At 44.5% G+C, this 22,731-nt stretch overlaps 2 protein-coding genes and 1 non-coding gene across 4 annotated transcripts; 1 reads left to right on the forward strand and 2 right to left on the reverse strand.

Moving 5' to 3' along the window:
* Positions 1 to 5,104: 5,104 nt before the first annotated feature.
* On the reverse strand, positions 5,105 to 5,176 carry TRNAE-UUC. The gene has a single exon. It is a non-coding gene; the product is annotated as a tRNA-Glu (tRNA).
* Positions 5,177 to 5,749: 573 nt separating this feature from the next.
* Positions 5,750 to 10,190, reverse strand: CCDC115 (coiled-coil domain containing 115). 2 transcript variants are annotated; one of them, XM_011289120.4, is made up of 5 exons: positions 10,007 to 10,190; positions 9,829 to 9,932; positions 9,658 to 9,740; positions 8,908 to 9,054; positions 5,750 to 7,141 (listed from the first exon to the last, which is right to left on the reverse strand). In XM_011289120.4, exons 1-5 carry the CDS (start codon positions 10,178 to 10,180, stop codon positions 7,029 to 7,031), a joined length of 621 nt encoding a protein of 206 aa, XP_011287422.1. In that variant the 5' UTR covers positions 10,181 to 10,190; the 3' UTR covers positions 5,750 to 7,028. The 2 variants fall into 2 exon arrangements, with proteins under 2 accessions (XP_011287422.1, XP_003980291.2); XM_003980242.6 differs by having other exon boundaries at positions 8,908 to 9,039; positions 10,007 to 10,185.
* Positions 10,191 to 10,208: 18 nt separating this feature from the next.
* On the forward strand, positions 10,209 to 15,160 carry IMP4 (IMP U3 small nucleolar ribonucleoprotein 4). Its single transcript, XM_003980243.5, has 9 exons — positions 10,209 to 10,895; positions 11,038 to 11,146; positions 13,145 to 13,228; positions 13,936 to 14,045; positions 14,124 to 14,256; positions 14,355 to 14,509; positions 14,592 to 14,686; positions 14,807 to 14,880; positions 14,971 to 15,160. Exons 1-9 carry the CDS (start codon positions 10,893 to 10,895, stop codon positions 15,081 to 15,083), a joined length of 876 nt encoding a protein of 291 aa, XP_003980292.1. The 5' UTR covers positions 10,209 to 10,892; the 3' UTR covers positions 15,084 to 15,160.
* Positions 15,161 to 22,731: the final 7,571 nt, after the last annotated feature.

Raw genomic sequence — 22,731 nt, forward strand, 5'->3', positions numbered from 1 at the left:
TGTGTGGTATACACTTAGATATAGTGTATGTGTGAGGTTTTTTGTGTGTCTTTTATGTGTTGTATGTGTTAGCAGTGCAGTGTGTGTGGTGAGTGTGTGGTGCATGTGCTAATATTTGCCTGGTGTATGTGTGGTGTCAGGTGGCTTATGTGTGGCGTTCGTGTGGTTATGTAGAGTTTTTGGTGGCAAATATGTGTGGGAGTTTGTGTGGAATATGTGTTCTGTGTGTGTTGAGTGGTTTGTATGTCATGTGTGTGGTTTATGTGCGGTGTGCGTATGTGGTATATGTGGTACATGTAGTATCTGTATGGTGAGGATCGGTGCATGTGAGGTATGTGTGTGTGGTAGATGTGTCACACGTACGTGTGGAAATCATGGTGCATGTGGTACGTGTGGTGTAAGGGCTGCACGTGTTTTGTGTGTATCTCTGTGGTGTGTATCTCTGAAATATGCATCTTGAATGTATAATGTACGTGTGGTATGTGGTGAAAGGGTGTTGTATGTGGTGTGTGTGTGGTGTATGCTTGGCTTGCGGGTCCGTGGCATATGTGCGTGGTGTGTGTTGTATGTGTGTTATGTATGCAGTGTGAGTGTCGCATGTGTTCATGTGTTGCATGTGGGCATGTTGTTGATGTGTGGTGTGTGTGCAGGGTGTGTGGAGTCTGTGTGTGCTGCATGTGCAGTGTTACCTGGTGTGTGGGTTCAGGTTGTGTGTGTGACACATATGTGGTGTGTGCATCCTAATAGTTCTATGTGTGCATGTAGTGCGTGTGTATGATACATGTGTTGCGCATGAATAGTGTAGCTATGTTGTGTTTGGGGCATGTATCCTCTTGTGAGTTTTGCGTATGTGTGGTGTGAGTGGTGTTTGTGTAGTGTATGTTTGTGTGTGGAATATGTGTAGTGTGTCTGTGGTGACTGTGTGAGGGCTGTGTTTTGTGGCAGTCTTTGTGTAATATGCACATTGCCTGTGTGTGGTGTATGTGTAGGTTGTGTGTGGGGTAAATGTGTGGTCCGTGTGCGGAGTGTGTAATATGTATCTCGTGTGTGTGTTATCTGTGTGGTGTACATTTGGCCTGTGTGTGTTCTGTGTCATGTGTGTATACATTGAGTGTGGCATATGCATGATAATAGTGGTTGTCTCCATGGTATGTATTTGATTTGTGTTTCGTGGGGTTGTTTCTGGTATTTCTGGTTTGTGTTGTGTGTATTGTATGTACAGCCTGTGGTTTGTATGCTGTAGATGTTGTGTCTCTGATGTGTGCATGAGTGATGTGTTTATGGTGTTTTTGTCAAGTGTGGGTTGTGTTGGGTGCATAGTTATTTTATATGTTGGGGGTTGTGTAGTGCATGTGTCATGTATGTGCTTGGAGTGTGTGTGTGTGTGTGTGTGTGTGTGTGTGTAGTCTATGTGTGGTCTGTGAAAGGTATATGGGTGGTGTATGGGGTATATGGGTGGTGTGGCAGTGCTGTATGAGTTGTGTGTTGACTTGCATGTGGAAGATTGTGTGTGTGGGTGTGGGTGTGGGTGTGGGTGTGGGTGTGTGAATGTTATAAGTACCTGGTTATTGTGTGGGGAATGTGGGGTGTGTTTGTGGTATCTCTGGATAGTGTGTGTTGTACTTGAAGTGTGTTTGTGTGTGTATTTGTGGTATATGTGTATTGTATGTGTGGTGAAGGTGTGATATGTGCTGCGTGTGTGGTATATGTGTGGCTTGTTGTAGTATAGATGTAGTCTGTATATTTGGTATATTTGTGATGCATGTTGTGTGAAGGCAGACTATGTGGTGCGTGTGCAGGATACACATGATGTAACAGTTCCTTTTGTGTTGTGAGTATGCAGAATGTGTGTATGAAATATAGGTGCAGTGTATATGTGATGTGTGTGCTGTGTTGCGGTATATGTATGGCATGTGCAGTGTGTGGTATGGATTTGTTAAGTTTATTTGGTGTGTTTTACTTGTGGAGTGAGTGTTCTGTATGTGTGGTTATTGTGTGATGCATGTGTGGTGTATCTATGTGATATCTCATTTGGTAAATGTGTGGCGTGTCAGTGTATGGTTATATGTGTGGTGTGTGTGGCGTCTGTTTAAAGTGGTTGTGATTTAAGTGTTTTTCTGTGTTTTATATGTATGATATGTGTGGCATATGTGTGGTGTGTGTATGCTAATGGTATTCGTGTGGTGCATGTGGAGTGTGCATGGTGTATCAGTGCTATATAAGAGGTTTATGTGTGTTCATGTGTGCTGTATGTATGGGATGTGAGTTGTGATGGTGGTGTATCTCTGGTGTGTTTATTCTCCATGTGCAGTGTGTGTTTATTTGGTGTTTGTGTGACATGCGTGCTGTGTGTGGTATTTGTGTGGTGTTTGTGTTGTGTATGTGTGCCATGCATACATGGGGTGTCTGTGTGTGTGTTACGTATGGTGTGTGGATATGTGTGGTGTTGATATTTGTTTTGCAGATTTGCTGGTGTGCATTTGTGTATTTGTTTGTGAGTTATATATCATGTGAATGTTTGGCATATATGTGGTACATGTGTTATATATGTGCTATTTGCAATATTTGTGGTGTATATGTGTCATGATTGGTTAGGGTGTGCTATTTTGTGTAGTATGTATGTGGTATATATTGGTGTGTTTCTAGTATATGTATGGTATGCCTGTGTGTTCAGTATGTGTGGTGTGTATTAGCAAGAGTGTGTGTACTATATGTATGTGTATATGTGATAGAAGTTTGATATGCAGGGTATGTGTGCATGTGTGTGGTATATATGTGATGTATATGCGGTATGTATCTGGTGTGGGTGTGGTGAATGTGTGTTTCTGTGTGACATGTATGAGCTGGGCAGTGCATGTGGTGTGTAAGTATGTGTGTGTGTGTGCGTGTGTGTGTGTGTGTGAGTGTGGTAAATAAGGAGTGTCTGTGGTGTGTGTGATGGGGGGGGACTTGTGTGGTTATTTTGCTGTCTCTAAAGAATTTCTTCCAGTTTTCCTGAGGGCTCTGACTCTGAGTTTGATGGCCAGTGGATCCATGCCTAGATTCCAAATGGAGTAGCAAACTGTTGCAACTGGCAAAATCTTTTTCTTCCTCTTTTCAGTTTTCATTTGAGGAAAACCAGCATTCACCTGATTGGCTATTTCTAGTCTATTTACAGATATGTGAGTTGAGTCTGAACCTGCCCAGGGGGTGTTATGGACTCCATGTTGAGGAGGGCCACAGTCACTTTCCCACACTGAAAAACTTGAAAATCATATCAATAATGGTCTATATCAGAGCCAAGTTACATTTGCTTTATACCAAACAAAACTGTGGAGAACTAAAAGTGCATTGTACAAAATGTGTATGGTGTTCTTATATTTCACCTATTCTAGTATGCATGTGACTAGATCCATACTTTCTAGAAAATGCTTCTGTTAAATAATTTAGTGAGTCACTGTTAAATCTGCTATAGTAATAAATTGATGCCTCTTGGCTATTTTTGTCTAAATTAAGCCACCAAGGTAGCAACTACCTAGGACTCTTGTTCTGCAAGAACAATAAATATTAAATGTGTCAAAATAAAATAATAAAATTTAAAATAATAAAATGAAATAAAAAATAAAATAAAATAAAATAAAATAAAATAAAATAAAAGGCTTCCCTCGTATATCAGGCCTTTAGAGAGTTTTTTTCTCAGCAGGGTCAACTAGCCTTTAAGTTTTTCTACCTGTTGCTGGCTCCAGCAGCGGCTTCTGAGCCTGGTATACTATGACTCTTTGTATTCACTCTTCTTTCCAGTTTTCAAAGCAGCAATTTGCCCTGTGATTTCAGTTTTCTCATGGATCTGAGAAGAGTTGTTAAATTTTAGTTTATTCAGCTTTTCTTCTTGTGAAGACAGGATGACTTCCAAACTCCATTGTATCTATTTTAACATGTAATATGTTAATATTAATATTATATTAATTATATATTTTTATTTATATATATTAATATTTAACATGTAATATTTTTTTTAACGTTCATTTATTTTTCGGACAGAGAGAGACAGAGCATGAACAGGGGAGGGGCAGAGAGAGAGGGAGACACAGAATCGGAAACAGGCTCCAGGCTCTGAGCCATCATCAGCCCAGAGCCCGACGCGGGGCTCGAACTCCCGGACCGCGAGATCGTGACCTGGCTGAAGTCGGACGCTTAACCGACTGCGCCACCCAGGCGCCCCAACATGTAACATTTTAAAGTAATATGATAATAGAAATAATTTCTCCCCATGTGTGAATGAATAAACTAGTGTGAATAAATAAACTCCTGAAGGCAGGACCTGCACATAACCTCCCTGGATTGACTAAGTGAACCAGAGAAAAGGAGGTGGAAAATTGAGGAAGGCATTTAGTGACTCATGTTTGTAGTTTTTGATGGGCATTGTGCACGTGTTGCGGGGGGGGGGGGGGGGGGGGAGGGGGGGGGCTGAGTGAGGGGTTATTTTAAAGTTTTAAGTAACTTTCATAAAGGGTAGGGGGAACACCGGCTTGCTCAGGTGAAAAAAAAACGGAACTCTAACCACTGGACCATTCGGCAAACAAAGCGGCCACAAGACCAGAGAAAGTTAAATTGTCAGAGACTTCTTCCAACTGGCTCTCTCCAGTCCATTCATGCACTTCATCCTGTGCTCCTCCAGAGACTCAGCTCCAATCCTTGCAGCCCAGCTTCTGGACTGTCTCTGGAGCAGAGACTGCAAGTGTCTTGATTCCACCCAGCCCCTCCTTCCTCCTGGAGGGTGTCCTTACCCAGAGGTGTGTGGGAGGGGCCAGACAGTGGTCACCCTCCACTGAGATTGACAATAAATTTTGAATATTTTAAATATTATTTAATATTTAAATATAATAGTATTCACTTCTATAATGTATATGGTATCTTCTATAATTAATAAGTTCCTGATAGAGAAAACAGTTACTGATATGGTGAAAATTGACACTTCGTTCAAAATACAGAAAGCTGGGGCCCAGAGCTCCCTGGGCCTCAATTTCTCCAGGTTTAAATAGAGAGAAACGCCCAATGCTATCTGAGGTGTTCCACTGGCAGAAGAAACAAAATTCCAGCCAATTGAAGAAACAAAAGATCTCTGTTCCCATACCGGGAGTCGAACCCGGGCCGCCTGGGTGAAAACCAGGTATCCTAACCGCTAGACCATATGGGAGTCAGCACCAACCTGCCTCTCATCTTGTATACATCACTTCTATCAATTTGTCATGTGCACCCCCACACGATAGCGGCGCACTACCGGCCTCGCTCCGCCCATGGAGATTCACTCTGACTGCAGCTCCACCAGCCCCAGTTTCAAGACCCCTTTCTCAAGACTCGGCCTGGGTGGGAACATCCGGGCCTCCTCAGGGGCGGGAACTCCTGGTCCCGGAAATCTAAAGGACTAGAGCTAGGGCAGATTGCCGGGCGTTTCCGTCTTCACAGTCCGCGTTTGCAGGCACACCTGAAGCCCAACTCCAAACAATAAACGGTCATTTACTGACATCTAAAATAAAGGACCCCTTCTAGGACCGGAGTTCCACGTTAATATCTTTTCCGTGAAAAGCAAAAACGGATTGTGGTATCTTATTTTAGCTTCTTCGTTGGTAGCAGCCGTATTTTGTTCTGAAATTTCTCTACTTTTGAGTGCTTCCAGTAGGCTTTTCACGGACAGTTTAAGCTCAAAGTGGCAAAAACAAAAACAAAACAAACATTCTCCCCAATCCAATCACAAATCTGACCACTGCGATTAAAGTATATGTGAAAGGCTCAAGGATTATTAACTGACAGTAAGATCAATGAAACAATGGAAGTCCAAAATATGGTAGGGGTACACACTGGGATTAAGTGAACGAATAAAAGGTGGCATCTCAAAGCAGTAGGCGTGGATTAATCAACATAATGTATATATGTATGTAGACCTATGGTAGAAAAGACAAATTGCAAGATTCACTCCGTACCTCAACTGAAACTGGAGAATTCCTTTATCACATCAATTACAACCCCAAGTCCAGAAATCATAAAACAGCTGATTGATCAATTCAACTCTACTAAGAAAACTGACTAAAAAGAAAAATACAAGAGCTGCGTGATGGTTACTACAGCTTTCACCTTAGTTATTCATTAAGCTAGTCAATTATTTTGTGCAGTTTAATTTGTTTTATTTTATAATAAAGGCTTTAAAAAAACACCATATGGAAAGTTAAAAGACAAATTGGGAAAAATATTTATATTTCGTATATGAACAAAGGATTAATTTTCCCCAAACATAAAGATTACCTCCTGGAAACTGCTAAAAATACCAACAACCCAGCAGGAAAATGAAGCATGGACACAGTTCCCATCACAGGAAATACAACTGGACCTTCAAAAATTAAAAGAGGGTTGGTCTCACTCCTGTAAAGATAGAGGAGGTTTTTAAAAATCTGAAAGGTCTTTTCCTGGAGTTCCCTTCCTAGAGTTCCCTTGAAAATCTAAGTCAAACCTTTTTTACTTTCTGGCTTAAAACCTGTCAAGGACTGCCTATCTACTCAGGTGTTTGTGTTTTTTATTGACATGGAATCATGCTGTCCTGATCTGTTATCCATGTTTGGTTTTTTTTCCTATATCAAAATCAGTTTTGAGAATCTAGTGAAACTGAAGCACCTATTTTTTGCCCTTCCCTGCCACTAGCTGGATAGTATTGCATCTTGTAAAGAAACTGCAGCTGATATATCCACGAGGATGTTCTGGTTATTTACTAATATGAACTAACCTAACAACTTTGCCCTCTGCCCCACATGACTGTGTCCTAGGAGAATACAAGCCTAGAAGTGGTTTCACAGTAGTGACTTTCAACATTACTCAGTTTGCCTCTTCAAACTTTCACATCTAACAAAGCTGAAAACATGCAAACCAGAGAAATTTTAAGTAGTAGGGATTAGCTGGGAATAGGGGCAGGGGCAATCTGTGAAGGAGGAAGGCCTGAGATAAGGTAGCCAGCCACATGAAGGAACAGCTGCGCTCACTCCTCTGTCTCTGGTCACAGGTCAAGCAGACTCAGGCTCCAGCTGCTTGAGTTTTTCCTGGAGCCCCCGGAGCTGGCTTCGACCCCAGTCAATGCGGATCTGAAGGGTGGCCATGTCTGCAGCCAGCTGCAGGCCTAAATGAAGAGATACGATTGTCACCATGGTATCTGTGATGTGACACATGACTTAGGGGACATCCCCAGGGACTGGAAAGGCTCCAGAACTCTGGCCTCCATGCTATTCCTAAAATATTCCAGGAAGAGCCTTGCATTGGCTACTTCAGAACTTCACTAGACACACAAAATTCTACCTCTTCAACAGACCTCCTTGACCCCCTTACTATCACCCATCAAGAACTAAAAATTCACAGATCATAACACTGTTGCATGCCCTCATTTCCTTCCTTCTTTCTTTCATTATCACAGTACTTCACTGTTCTCTCCTCTATCTGTATTCTCTGCCTCCAAGAGTGCTCCACATCCTGGATCCACATCGAGGTGGCTTTTGCCTGACGCCTCTATTGAGTCATCTGGGTCCTCCATGCTGCCTAGTCCACTGGCCAGTTCAGTCTTCAGCCTACCTGCCTAACAGCAGAGCTGGCCATGCATCTGATCACCTCTCTCCAGGAAGCACTTTCTCTTCTTTTCTTCTGGGGTCCCTTACCCTCTGGGTGATGCTCCTGCCTCACCACTGCTTCTCAGTCTCCTCATCTGGTTTCTCCCCTATCTCTTCCCATCTCCTCTCCACACTCCAAGGCCCTCTGCTGATCTCAGCTTTAATGCCGTGTGTCAGCAGCTTGAGAATTTAAACACCAGTGTCATGCAGTGGGCTCCCAAATCACTCTTTCAAGGCCAGGTCTCTTCCAGACTCCAGACTGCATGTGCCCAGACACCTGATCAAAGTCTCCACCACCCAGCACTGGGAACATACTCACACCCAACTCCTGACTTTACCCTTGGCTGCAACTCTGCAGCCCTCTCACAACAGGTGAGGGCAGCTTCAGTTCCCCAGGTGGTCTGGCTCAGGTGGAATCCCCAGGTGGAATCTAGGGGCTCATTCTTCACTCCTTTCCTTACTCTCAAATTGATCTATCAGCAAATCCTATGGCTTTTACTCTCAAAACATACAGGTTCCCACCACTTACCCCCTCCTTCACAGCCTTCACCTGTATCTCAAGCATGGCTGCTCCCTGGCACCTGCTTCCTCCCTTTGCTCTTGTCTTTTCCCACCCAGTACCCACAACTTTCCTACCACTCTGTGGGTCCAGTGCACCTCCCTCTGTTCAGAGCCAAAGTCCTCATCAGGGTCTACACAGCCTCAAATCACCTGGCCCAGCCCCCCTCTGACCTCAGCTCCTGGCATTACCCCCTGCATTAATTCCACTCCAACCTATTGGCTTCCTCTCTGCCATCTCAAACACCATCTCATCTCAAAGCATTTGCCCTGGCTAATACTTCTGCCAACAACACTAATCCCCCAGATCATCCAGAAAGTTCTCTCCATCTCTTCAGAGAAGCCTTTCCAGACCACCCTTCATAAAATAACTCCTCTAGCCCACTCCTGTCCAACTCCATCCACTGTACCCTATCTTATTTTTTCATAACAATCCCCTACCTGGTATTATGTATAGGGCTTACTTATTTACTTGCATGTTCTCTTTCTCCCCTCAACAGAATAAACATTCCATGAGGGGTGTTTATCCCTTTTGTTTCCTGCTGTATCCCCAGCACCTAGCATGGGCCTGGAACACTACCAACAGCCCGTAAATGCTTTTTGAAAAAACAGCAGGTGTACAACAAAAGTCTGCTGGAGAAAACCTGGAAAATCCTTTGCAGATTAAGCCCAGCTGTGGCATGGCATTAGTGCTCAAGTCCTTCCAGGAGATAGAGGATCCACTCACCCTCCCGGAAGCTGGCTTGGGCCTGCCGTAGACTGTGAGGAACCAGGATTCCAAACCAGTTCAGAGGGTCCCGGAGGGCTGGGAAGGACTCTGGCTCTGGGGTTCTGGTGAGACCCTTGCGTCTTCGCAAAGCTGGGTAAAGAAAGACTGGAGGTTGGGGGTTTCATTAAGTATTCCTTGTCTTCTCAGTGACAATGTTGAACTTGATCTGAGCTCATGATCCTGACAAACACCGATGGTTGGAAAATTCCCCCAACCATTTATGTTCCAGAAAGCAGCTTACCATAAAGAACAACCCTTCCCTTTGTGACTCAGATGAGAGGCCCTGACCACTCTTTCTCAAGACTCTCATAACATCAGCAAATGACTCCCTTGTTAACCTGTGACAGAACCACACACTGACTTTTCTCATTTGCCTGAACATGCTGAAAGGCCAGACAGAACCTCCAACTCCCCATTCCTCTCATAAGTGACTGCGATTAGAATTTTGTCCCTCTAAGGTAGTTAGACATATAAACATTTTCTGTCCAACTGACTGAAACCTACCCTGATTGCAAAACTATCACAACTGTAAAGGACCTTATCTAAAACTTGTCTACCCTGCTGAGACATTCTGATCCTCCAATCTGGGCCGCTCTCTCCATCGCAACACCCTTAATAAAATCATCTCCTCAATTATCCTGTACATTTTGTTTTTGACATCGGGAGGGCGCCCAGGCGGGAAGAAGCGGGGGAGGGAGGGGGACCCACCTGCCTCTCGGGGCCCCACCTCCTCTGGAGTCTGGGCGCTGGCTCTCACCAGCCAGAACCTCTGGAGTCCGTCCTGGGCCTCGCTGAAGAACGAGAAGGTAGGATCGACATTTGGAGGCCCCAGCCTGGACCCCTGCCCGCCCACCCGCTCCAGCATGCACAGCTCCTCACCTGGTGTAGACGCAGACCTGGGGCTCCATGAGGGAGGCATACTGCAGGGGACCTACCGATTTGGCACCCATAGAGTAGCGAGCTTTGGAAAGCGAGAGCCAGCCCTGAGATGAGAGGAGAGCGGTGAAACTCAGTTTACCTCCGCATGCCCTCTCGCCCTCCCTCCCCAGCCTCCCACCTCCTCCACCCGAGCGTTCAGTGCCGCCCGTTTCGCCTCCAGTTCTTCCAGGTCCTGGAACAGCTGCAGAAGCAGCGAGTCCAACTCCGCTCGTAGGTCCGGCGCAGCCATGGGCCCAAGGAACTGAGGTCTGGAACCAGCCTCTTCCCAGGTCGTCCAATCGCCGTTCGCCATGCCGGCATGACAGCCAATAGGCCCCGGAGACCCACCTTCAAGGGGCGTTCCCAGACGTGGGCCTAGTCTCCCGATGTTTAGAGGTAGCAGGGTAGTCGCTTCTAAAGGCAAGCGCGCCTTGAGCAGCGGCACAAAACTGATTAGTCGGTTTCTCTGAAGTAGGCCAGCCTACCAAACAGTCGGCTAGAATTATGGGTAGTTCTGAGTTCCTTCTGGCGATGGCTGCATTTTAAAAGTAGGGCTATAGTTGTGGCGATGGACGAGGCAGCCATTTTAAGGGAGGAGGGGTTTCAAATTCCCGGAACCCGGAGGCGAGCCTCTGGTCTACCGCTGTGCTGCTTTTATAGTTGCTGGGTCATTTAAGGCCGCCAGTTATGAATATTTTAGCAGTTCGTCATCTTAAAATTGGGCATCCTGCACAGCAGTGACAAGTAGCGAAGCCACACACTGACATCTTTATTAACTGCTATCCTATGGGACAACACTTTGACGCCAGCCTATTGGCTGCTCCAGTGAGCATGCGCTTCCAGACTGGCCAATCGCCTTGCGACTTCCACCCCACCCTTCACCATCTTAACATTGGGCGCTTCTAGCAGTAGCAGAGTCTAGTGAAGCTTCTGGCTACCTTCTTGGTTGAGGGCAGAATCGAGGGTGGAGCTGCGCGGGCTGAGCCGGCAGATTCTCCGGGACCCACGTGGAAGCCGCGCTCAGAATGGTAGGAGGAATGTTTGAGCTCCTGCTTTTGATGTTGGGGGTTCGCGGAGGGCTGGGGATGGTTCCTGGACTTGGGGCGGGTGGCTCTCGGGGCCCGGGCGTGTGTGGCTAGAAAGAGGTCGACCGGACCCGCTGTTCCCTAGCTGCGTCGTGAGGCCCGCCTTCGCCGGGAGTACCTGTACCGCAAGGCACGCGAGGAGTCGCAGCGAGCCGCCCAGGAGAAGAAAGAGAAGGTTCGGCGCGCGCTCGAAGGTATGCCTGTCGCCGCCCCTAGGCAGTTCTAAATGTGTCATTATGAAGACCATTGGTTTGCATTTTAAAACCCAACGGAATAAAACCCTTTTATTAGCATTTCTTAGTGTGGCTAAGAACACTGGGCCGTTTTCCTTGCCTGTTGGGTCTCCTGTTGGTTTGCAGATGCCCCTTCCGTGATGGTATGAGTTACTTACATTTGTGCTGCAGTATCCAGATTTTACAGTTTGCCTATTAATTTTGTTTACAGTGTGTTCTTACCAAATTTAAATTCTTTACGTTGTCCTATAGATATTTTACCTCCGCCCCCACCGCCCTTATTTTTCTTTTTGCTACCTTCAGTACAAGGTAGCAAGAATATCTCACTGTCTTAGCATTGTTATGATTCCCTTGCTTTTTAAAACTGTTGAATTGCAGAGAACTTAATTTTATTTGAGTTGTTAATTAGGATCTAACTTTGCAGTATTTTTTCCACTTTTTTTAAAAAAGTATTTTCTATGCTTTTTATTTGTCATACTAATGAAGAGTGTTACACATGCCTAATGGGAAGTCCCGTATCCATCCCTATTTTCTTGGTTCTTGTGTGGATGGAACTTTGTTTTCTATTCTGATAGTACTTTAGCTTAATACCTCTAATTATTTAAAAAAACTTTTTTTTCAACGTTTTTATTTATTTTTGGGACAGAGAGAGACAGAGCATGAATGGGGGAGGGGCAGAGAGAGAGGGAGACACAGAATCGGAAACAGGCTCCAGGCTCTGAGCCGTCAGCCCAGAGCCCCACGCGGGGCTCGAACTCACGGACCGCGAGATCGTGACCTGGCTGAAGTCGGACGCTTAACCGACTGCGCCACCCAGGCGCCCCGTCCTCTAATTATTTTAAATTCACTTTGACTTTCTTATGGTATAGACAGAAAGTGCATATGTTTTGTATATATATGTTTGCATTAAGCATTGTGTTAACCACTTGTGACCTATCTGCCCACATTAGAAATTAAAAATGCTCAATATATTGAAATTCAAGAATATTTACCCCAACTCAGATAACCACAGCATTGAATAGTGTTTGAAAATAAACCGTTTCCTTGTTTTTCTTTGTGCTTATGTCATGCTTGTGTGTATCCCTAAATCATATGGCTCGATTTTTAGTTTTAAATGTAATTTTTAGGTTGTATGTATTCTTTCACAGCTTTATATTTTCACTCAGCATTGTTTCTAAGATCAGTTGAGTGTAGTGGGGGCTCCCATTTCCCTGTGCTTGGTATTGAGCTTATTTTTAGTTTGGGGCAGTTAAGAACAGCACTGCTGCTATGAACCTTTTCTTCCATGTGCAAGTATTTCTCCAGGGCATATTGGAAAGAAATCTTGGGTCTAAGGACATGTTCATATTCTGTACTTCAGCTCTGCCTACAGCCCAGCCCTTCTGCCAAGTACAGCTTTAGTTCACAGAAGAAACCTCTGACCCAAAGCATCAAGATTAGCAGTTTGGGGGCACTTGGGTGGCTCAGTCGGATTTAAGCATCCGACTTCAGCTCAGTTCATGATCTCACAGTTTGTGAGTTCCAGTCCCACCTCAGGCTCTACACTGAGTATGCAGACCCTGCAAGATTAGCAGTTTTGTTATCAGAGGGTTTCAGGATTTCTGGTCCACCTTTGTACAGAGCACTCTGCATTTATTCTTTAAAAAAATTAGTTTGTTAATTTTTTTCTAATTACAAAAACAGTATATACTCGCGATTAAATATTTTTAGAAAGCCCTCAAACCATGAAACTCAGGAACAATAAACAACCTGTAACCATTGTTAACGGGTTGGCATGTAAGACAAATTGTTTTGTCTTTCCCTTCCTCCTGCCAAAAAATCATGAATCTTCTTTCTGCACAGAAAGGAGTAAAAAGGTACTTTTTCATCAAGTCTGTACAGTTTTTGTAAGCCACGGTGTTGTTCAAATGAAGAATCCATGCTTGTGTCTTACTCAGCCCCTCTGTCTTCCCCCTGCAGAGAACCGCCTGATTCCTACGGAGTTACGCAGGGAGGCTCTGGCCTTACAGGGATCCCTGGAGTTTGATGATGCCGGTGGTGAAGGTGAACTTTCCTGACACTGGGCCAGCTTTTCTCCCTGCACTTGAGCCTGCTGGCTTCCATGTCATTCCTCAGACACCTTGAAGGAAAAGCTCTGCAGCTCCTGCTCCCACAACTCTCCCAAGTGCCCTCATGGCTCTGCACAGATGGCACCTCAGAACAGCTCTTCTTTACTGCTCCCCATTCCATTTATGTAACACATACAATATTATCCCACTTTCTGTTTTGTCTGTTGTTTCCCTTACTAGAATAGGAACTCTGCCAGGGCAAGACAGTGTCCATTTTGTTCACTGCCATGTCCCCAGCTCCTGGTACTTCCTTGGCATCCGCATGTTTCATTCATTGCGTTATTCAACAGATATTAAAGGTATCAAAGACATTATAAATTTTTGTTATGAGGGAAAGGAGTCTGTTACCTTTGGCCTAACAATCTGGACTTGTGCTAGTATGGTAGCAACTAACCCTGTGTGATAAATATAATTAAAATGAACTAAAATTAAATTCTTTTTAAAAACTTAGTGTCTCAGTCACACTTGTGTTTGTGATCAGTGTGGCTGGGGAGCCACCTTCCTGCCCAGTGCAGGTGTGGAGCATTTTCATTGTTGAAGGTGTTACCAGACAGTGTTGCTCTAGACAGATTCACGCTCCCTCAAGTTAGCGTTTTACTTCCCAAGACGATGTCCTGTTCTTGCCCCTCATGCTCCTGACAGGTGTGACCAACCACATGGATGATGAATATCGATGGGCAGGGGTTGAGGATCCTAAGGTCATGATCACTACCTCTCGAGATCCCAGTTCTCGCCTGAAGATGTTTGCAAAGGTACCAGTAGTGGGGAGCAAGTGGGAGATGCTAAGGCACTAGTGGCCCCAGTCCTAATTGGAGTGTGTTCGTGTGCAGGAGCTAAAGTTGGTGTTCCCGGGTGCCCAGCGCATGAACCGTGGCCGGCATGAGGTGGGGGCGCTGGTGCGAGCCTGCAAAGCCAATGGGGTCACTGACCTGCTGGTTGTCCATGAGCATCGAGGCACACCTGGTAAGTCTGGTGGGCAGGCACCAAGGTGTCTGCTGGGGTTGCTGGGGTGACCGTCTGAGAGCAGAGCGGGTCTCTGACGGCCTGCCTGGCCCCGCCAGTGGGGTTCATTGTCAGCCACCTGCCCTTCGGCCCCACTGCTTACTTCACACTGTGCAATGTGGTCATGCGGCATGACATCCCTGACCTGGGAACCGTGTCAGAGGCCAAGCCTCACCTCATCATGCATGGCTTCTCCTCCCGCCTAGGCAAGCGGGTGAGTCTGGGTCCAAAGGGTGAGGGCTGGGGGCAGGGAGTTCCAGGCTGGGCATTTGCCGCTCTCCTTCCCTCTGACCCAGGTCTCTGACATACTCCGTTACCTGTTCCCTGTGCCCAAAGATGACAGCCACCGGGTTATCACCTTTGCGAACCAAGATGATTATATCTCCTTCCGGTGGGTCCAGGGGCTGGCCTTAGAATGGTGTCCTGACTTTTGTGTCCCTCTGCTGTTTATTGTTGACCCACATCTGCTCCCTGTCTCCCCTCATCCCTGCCCTGCCTCCCCTCGCCCCAGGCACCACGTATATAGGAAGACCAACCACCGCAGTGTGGAGCTGACTGAGGTTGGGCCTCGCTTTGAACTGAAGTGTGAGTTTGGGGCTTTACTCTACTTCTGGTCAGGGATGGGGAGGGAGTCTGGCAGTATAGATGACAATGTTCCAATCTGCATCCCCCCAGTGTATATGATTCGCCTGGGCACGCTGGAGCAGGAGGCCACCGCAGATGTGGAGTGGCGCTGGCACCCGTATACCAACACCGCACGCAAGAGGGTCTTTCTGAGTGCTGAGTGAGCCCACTCACTGATCAGGACATAGACCTGGACCCAGGAGGAAGGGAGGGGTCAGAATAAAGTCTGTGTGCCACACTACCACATTTGTCTCTGTGTGGTCAGGACAAGCCCACTGTCAGGCTGAATGTGAGGGACAGTGTTCCTGGGGTCCCCTCGGGGGGAACCTGACAGCTCAGGGACATTTTGAGGCCTGGTATTGATATTGTGTGTAGGACGAGGCAGGCCCAACCTGCTGGCTTGTACCTTAGCCATAGGGAAGGTTTGGGAGATTTGATGCTGCTGTGACTGGAAAGTCAGAGGCCCTCTGAGAACTCATCTCAGACTGGGGATGGACAGTGGTACGGGTTTTACACAGAATGTTTGTGAAGACCCGACAGCATGCACCCAAGCAACAACCTTCGGAGAGAAATCCATCACACCACAATGGGGCGGCCTGGGAACAAGTCAGGCAGGGGCATGGAGAGTGGAGAGCTACAGGGTAGCGTGAAGCAGCAGGGGCCATCTGGATGATCCATGTAAAGACCCTGAGCTGGACATACTCATGAGGGTCCCAGGAGCAGGAGTGGCCTAGTGGGGGGGGGGGGCTTGAGGGGGACTGGCGATAGGACCTCACGTGATGTCTGTGGCTTTTGGCTCCACTCGTGAATCCAGAGGCTTCTGGAGCCTCTCACCTTGCCATCCCCTCAGTTCATGAAGAATATGCCACTAAAATTTTTGTGTAAGTTACAGAAATTCCAAAATATATACAAAGCAGAGTAGTATAATATTTTATGTTAGTTTCCAGGGGCTGCTGTCACAAATTGCCATAAACTGGGTGGCTTAAAACAACAAATTCATTTAAATTCTGGAGACCAGAAGTCAGATTAAGGTGTTGGTTGTATTCTCAACCCCTCCTCCGTTACTTGCCTCTTCCAGCTTCTGGTGGCTGCCAACAATCCTTAGTGTTCTTTGGCATGTGATTGCAGCATTGTGGTTTCTGCCTTTGTCTTCACATGATCTCTACTGTCTGTGTCCTTTGTGTGTCTTTTATACGGACACTTGTCATTGGATTTATAGCCCATGAGAAAATCAAGGTTTTTTTTAACATTTATTTTTGAGAGAGAGAGAAAGAGCGTGAGTTGGGGAAGGGCAGAGAGAGAGACACATCCGGAGCAGCTCCAGGCTCAGCTGTCAGCACAGAGCCCGATGTGGGGCTCGAACCCACAAGCCATGAGATCATGACCTGAAGTCCGACGCTTAACCGACTGAGCCACCCAGGTGCTCCTTATTTTTTAATAGCACGGAAGTCTCACTTAGAACAGCCGCCTTTGTGCTGGGGGCCAATTTTCAGCCAGGGACAGGCAGAAAATAAGATGCGAAGTATTTAGTATTCCCTTCATTGTGAGTTCTTCTGTGCTAAAATTAGCCTTCAAGTGTAATTGTTTCAAGTTCCTGAGAAAATCCACACAGGCTCACTGGTAGTGGAGGGCTTTCGACCACTGGGTGTGTGTTTTGCTTATCAGCTGCATTCAGCCATTGGGATGAGTGGTATAAATGTTAACTTTTGTAATGTTAAGTATCCAAGTTAATGGAGGATACTCAGTAAGCAGGGAGGCATCCTCCTCCGGCCTGCCATGTCTGCAAGAGGTACAGGGAGATACAGAAAACAGGAAGGGCAGGAGCCCCACACCTACTGAAGGTGAGGCATGAGGACACGCAGTTGTTTGAATGGCACCCCCTCCCGCCCCCCTCCCCCCCCCCCCCAGTATGGCCACAGCCTAATTCTTGGTGCCTGTGAATATGACCTTATTTGGGGAAAAAAAGGTCTTTGCAGATGGGGGGATAATCAAGTTAATGTTAAGTCCTGTTTTCCCTGGAAAAACATACTGTGCTGGTGGAAGAACCTGTGAGTAAAGTCTTTTCAGATGGCAGTTTGGTAGGTTTCTTAGCATTTAAAATGTGGTTCTACTTCTTGAGTCACCATGCTAGGGTCAAAAATAGTCCCTGTGATGCTGCTGAGGACAGTTTAGGCCTGAATGTTAGGCATGGACAGCTTTACCTGGATGTTTGACCAGGGGAGCTTGTAAAGTTTGTCAATAAAATAACAGTAGTTAAAATAAAGCAAGAGACGAGTTAGGGGAAACGTCCACTCTAGCACTTGTGTATTGCACAGATAATATCTGAGGACTCAGGGAGCCTTCAATTTGAGGCATGGTACAGCAATTAAAGGGATATTTGTGCATCTTTTGTTTGACTTTTCTAGAAAATCAGTTAATAAATTATACAGTTTTGAAATATGAAGGACAAGAGAGGAGGCAGAAGTGGGTGTGGGCTTTTGGTGCCTACCATTTGGAGCATCTGTCCTGGCCAGGGAGCAGTGGCCCAGGGAGAACAGAGGGCTGTTGGGCTCAGGAAACGCCCTGTTTCATGTCTGCAACTGATCTTCATGTTCTAGTATTCTTCTCAATATTCAGAAATAATAACGTGGGGAATCCAAGTCAAGGGCATGAGAGATCCGTGCTCTGTTTTTGTAACTTTTATATATAAACGTGACATTTCAAAAGTAGAAGTTTTAAAGGAATTATTGCTAATCTTATTGAATGACAATATTGGAGTTCCTTTAGAAAATGTTTCATTAGTTTTTAGAGACATCGTGAAGTATTTGGAGGTGAAATATCAGCTCCATAACTTGCTTGAAAATGCTTCAGGAGAGGGGAGGAAAGTAGCTAAAACAAAATACTAATTGTCATATTTAGCAGAGGGTTTGTAACATTCTTTCTAATTTGTTGTATGTTTCAAATTTTTCACAGTAAAGGCTTAAAAGGAAAATAATTAAAAATGCCTTCTGTTGTTATTTAAAGCATATTTTTAAGTTACTGAAAAGCTTCAAGCAAAAAAATTGAGGTGTGAAAATAAAAGGTAACTTCAGATACAGTGAGGTTAATAGGCCAGCAGGGGGTGTTCTCACCCCCAACCATTCCTTGTTAACTGCAGACCCAACTGGAAGAAAAACCTTTTAAGTCCCTTGCTACTTTAGCTGCTGGTTTGCTATTTCCCACCATTCTCTTGCAGGAGAAAGGTTTTCTACTACCCTGGCAACAGCCCAGCCAATGAGAGACAGTCACAGCTCAGCCAATGAAAAGCCACTATACTTTGAACTCCCAGTTTATTTGCATGGACTTTTTGTTTAGAACACCCCTCCCAACTTCCCATTTTCCTCTATAAAAGAGCATTCCATTCCTCTCCTTTGTTCTCTGGACTTTCCTATGGTTTTGCCCAATCGTGCTTGTCTTGGATTACAGTTCCCTACTATTCCCAGATAAACCCATTTTTTGTTGGTAAATAACTGGCAGTTTTAAAGTTACCAAAAGAGACATGCTAAACAGTAATGGTGATTGAAAGCCATGGAGAGGGCCAAGGGGTGGGGAAGAAGAGGAGAGAGAATGTATTCATTTTTCACTTTTAGGCATTGGTCCACCAGACTGGCTGCAGTGAACATCATGCCCACTTTCCCTTATTCTCCCTTATTATTTCCTTAGGGCACATTCCTAGAAGTGGAATTTCTGATCCAAGGAGATGCATAAGTGTAGTAAGCCTTTTGATATTTGCTACCAGAAAGTTTGTAGCAGGAGACCATTTTTATCAGATTGGCAAAGATGAAAAAGTTTCAGTATGGTTCATACTGTGGGGAATTGAGTTTTGAATAGATGCAAAGCTTTAGGGGGAAATTTCATAATTTCGACTTTGATCCAGTGGCCAGACCTGGGAATGTGCCTGACCTGCACACCATGTGCACAGTGGTCACCATACAACCATCTGCACCATTGTTTCTAGCACAGGGAAACGGCCTAAGTGTCCATCAGTAGCACTAAATTTACATAAATTAGGATGCATCCACAGAGTGAAACACTGCAGCCACAGAAGAACACCTCAAGATAGAGTGTTAAGTAAAAAGCATGGTGAAATGCCATATGTGATATGTTACGGATTTGCAAAATAAAGGGCAAGGGCCCTGTGCTGGTGTATGAACTGCATGATCTCTAGGAGTAAACATTCAAATGGTGCCTTGCAGAAGGGAACCAGTGCACTGGGATCCAGGGAGGAGGGAGACTTTACTTCAGTGCTGTGAGTAGACATTTCATTTACTTCTTGACCACTTTTGTGAGCTCCCTTCTGGGTTCCCTGCCCACTTTTCTTTGGAGTGGAGGAGAGGCACTTTGATTTGTTCTGATTGGCTTCAGGAGTTTAAAGATGTTGGAAATACTTCTCTAAAACTGACACTTCTTTAAGTTGTAAAAGGAACACACCCTTATGTTTAAAAAAAAATACAGAAATGCACAGTGAAAAATAAGCCACCTTCCTACTCCCCGTGACCCTAACAATCCAGCCGTATTCTCCAGAAACTATTGACTATTGACTTAAAATATATATATGTTATTAATATATATAGATATATGTTATATATTATTAATATATAATATATATGTTATATAGATATATGTTATATATTATATAGATAGATATAGATGTTATATATATATATATAATCTACCGTCTATATACCTATATATCTATATATAGACATATATATCTAGGGATCATGCTGTGCACACCATTCTGAAACTTGGTGTCTTTCCCTTTAATAATCTCTTTAGGATACCTCTAGGTTATCAAAGATACCCAGTACACGTGAATCCACTTCCTATTTAATGGATGCACACTCAAGTGTTTCCTATTTTTACTCTCAGAAATCTTGCTTCAAAACATCATTGAACATACTTCTGTGTACACTTACCTGAGTATATCTGATGAATAAATTCCTGCGAGTGGAATTTTGTCTTTAAAATGATCATAGATGCTGCTGAATTGTCCCCCAAGAGGCTGTCCCAGCCATTGTCAGTAGGTCTGTTTCTGTGTCCTTGCCAGTACTGAGTACTATCAGACTTATCAACATAAGCCAAGCTCTAGATGCAAAATGATTTGTAGTTCTTTAATTATGACAGGTGTTGTGCATCTTGTCAAATACTATTGGGAATTTGTATGTGTGTGTTCTCTGTGAGCTGTTTGCTCTCCTTCTCTATAGAAATGACTGTTCACCTCTGTATTGATTGTTTTAAATATTTACTTGTGCAAAATTTCAAGCATAAGAGCAAGAGAGGACCATATGGTAGCCCCTCTCAATGTTGGCCAGTCTGGTTTCCTTTGTAGCCCCACCTACTCCCTATATCCACTCCACTCATTTATTTTGAAACAAATCCTAGACACCATGTTATTTTATCCATGAATATTTCTGCATATATTTCTAAAAGATAACAAGAATAACAATACCATATTATACCTAAAAAAACAATTATTCCAAATATATATTTTATATATTCCAAATATGTTATTTTAAACATCCAGTTACTGTTCAGTTTTCCCTGATTACAGTATGTTAGTTTGAACTAGGATCCACATTAGGTCCATTCGTTGCAAATGATTGACAAGTCATTTGTCATTCTTTTTTTAAACAGCTCTATTGAGATATAATTCACACATCACACAGTTAACCCAAAGTATACAATTAAAAAATACAAACAATTAAGCTTCTTCTATTATCTTCACAGGGTTGTACAACCATCGCTCTAGTTTTAGAACATTTTGTCTCTCCGACAAGGAACCCCATCCCCATAAGCTGTCACTCCCCATTCCCCTCCAACCATCCCTTCACCCTCAGCCCCTCGCAACCACTAATCTACTTTTGGTCCATAGACCTATTGTGGGTATTTCATATGAATGGAATCATACAACATGTGGTGTTTTTGTGACTGCCTTCTTTTATTTAGCAGTACACTGTCAAAGTTTACCCCTGTTGTCAGTACTCCATTTCTTTTTGGTGCTGAATAATGTTTGGTGCTGAATAATAATAATTTGGGTGGTTTCTACTTTGGAGCTATTATGAATAGTGCCACCATAAATACTTGTGTATACATCTTAAGTCTCTAGTAACCTATAGGATTCCCTGTTTTTAATCTTTTCTTTGAAATATATTCAATTATTCAATTAGGACACTGGTTTATTTGTCTTGTAGAGTTTCCACAGTCTGATCTTGTTCCTGCTGTGTCACTTAATATTTTCCTGTGCCTTTATATTTCCTTTGCATTAACATCTAGATCTAAAGGTTCGGTCAGATACAGGTTTAAATCTTGTTGGCAGGAATGCTTGTGCTCTTTTACCAGGAGGCTGATAACGTGTGTCTTTTTTTGATGTTAGCAGACATTAATATCATTGCCTAGCTTTATTAATTCACTAGAGATTTCAAACCTGGTGGCTATTTTTCAGTAAATATGAAATCTTTCTTGCATTATAATTTCAAGTTCATTTTTTGCTAGTATGTAGGGAAGTGATTTCTGTGTGCATAGGTGTGATATGTGTGTGTATTATATTTCAACCAGATACTTTATTACACTTTCTTATAAGCCCTTTTGGTTTTTCATAAGATTTTCTAGAACATTCTAGCTGATTATGCCATATGCCATATGCCAGTTACAGCATTTTTGACAGACCCCTCCTTTTTTTCTACTTGCCAGAGTGCATCGGCTAGGAACACAAAACACCCAGCAACAGCAGCAGCAGCATGAGATGCCCCTGCCCTTGCTCTTGGTCACCTTACAGGAATCCTTCCAGAGATGTAATACTTACCCAGACATAGATGTACAATTAGCTTCTCTCTAGTTTTATAACCGAGTGGCAGAAGCCGGTGGAGACAGACCCATACCTCCCTTTGGTTGTGATGCCATGGGTTCTGCACTCAGCAACCAAAGAGCCCTTAGCTATGCAGGACCCCAGCCAGACTAAGATTAACAGAATGTGGCCAGTTGGTCTTTTCAAAATAAAGTGCCACATACAGAGGTGTGTGTGCACCAGGCTAAAATTGTGTATAGAAAGTGAACGCCAAGGATGCAGAGGCCCCAGGATGCTGCAGCATCATTGTTGGAGCACTTGTTTGCCTAGAGCTCACAGGAGCCAGAGCTGTCAGCACAGAGGGCGCAGAGCTGAGTTTATTTCCTCCACAGACATGCACTAGCATCTGGAGATCACTCTAGGTGATGGAGATAACCAGGCTCTGTCCTGGAAGAAGTGGGGCTGGCCTGGGAAAGTTGGTATAAACATTTTAAGGATGTCATTTTTAAAGATGAGGAAGAGGGCTTCCCCCCTCCCTCTCTAAAGCAGAACAGCAGGGCAGTTCCGAGGACAAAAACAAGCCCTCCACAGAGAGATCATGTGGTTTGGCAGCAGAACTGAGAAAGGATAAGGTGGCTTTCTCCCTGGGCTGTGTTTCCTCAGCTCTGAGCTGCTGCTCTTTGCCCCATAAAGGGACCAGGAGAGATCCTCAATTCAGAACAATGAAATCCAAAACCGCTGAGGAAAGTTCAAGGAGACTAACAAAAGCCCTTCCAAAGGTACTTAGCTACAGTCACTGGTAGGCACAAGCTGCCCCTCCCATTGGAGACAGTGTCATTTTTCCTGTTTGCTAAATGCCACACTGTGGCTAGACCAACAGGTCAGCCCACCCAGCCTGCAGGTTTTTTGTTTTTTGTTTTTTTAAAAATTTTTTTTAATGTTTATTTATTTTTGAGACAGAGAGAGACAAAGCATGAACGGAGGAGGGTCAGAGAGAGGGAGACACA

The sequence above is a fragment of the Felis catus genome, chromosome A1 (genome assembly GCF_018350175.1).
Source record: "Felis catus isolate Fca126 chromosome A1, F.catus_Fca126_mat1.0, whole genome shotgun sequence".
NCBI lineage: Eukaryota > Metazoa > Chordata > Mammalia > Carnivora > Felidae > Felis > Felis catus.

Coding starts and splice junctions, on each gene's coding strand:
- CCDC115 (XM_011289120.4), bottom strand. CDS start 10,180: ATGGCGAACGGCGATTGGACGACCTGGGAAGAGGCTGGTTCCAGACCT. Junction 9,741..9,828: donor CAGGTCTGCGTCTACACCAG/GTGAGGAGCTGT, acceptor CTCGTTCTTCAG/CGAGGCCCAGGACGGACTCC. Junction 7,142..8,907: donor CCAAGCCAGCTTCCGGGAGG/GTGAGTGGATCC, acceptor CTCTTCATTTAG/GCCTGCAGCTGGCTGCAGAC.
- IMP4 (XM_003980243.5), top strand. Junction 14,046..14,123: donor GCCTGAAGATGTTTGCAAAG/GTACCAGTAGTG, acceptor GTTCGTGTGCAG/GAGCTAAAGTTGGTGTTCCC. Junction 14,687..14,806: donor GATGATTATATCTCCTTCCG/GTGGGTCCAGGG, acceptor CCCTCGCCCCAG/GCACCACGTATATAGGAAGA.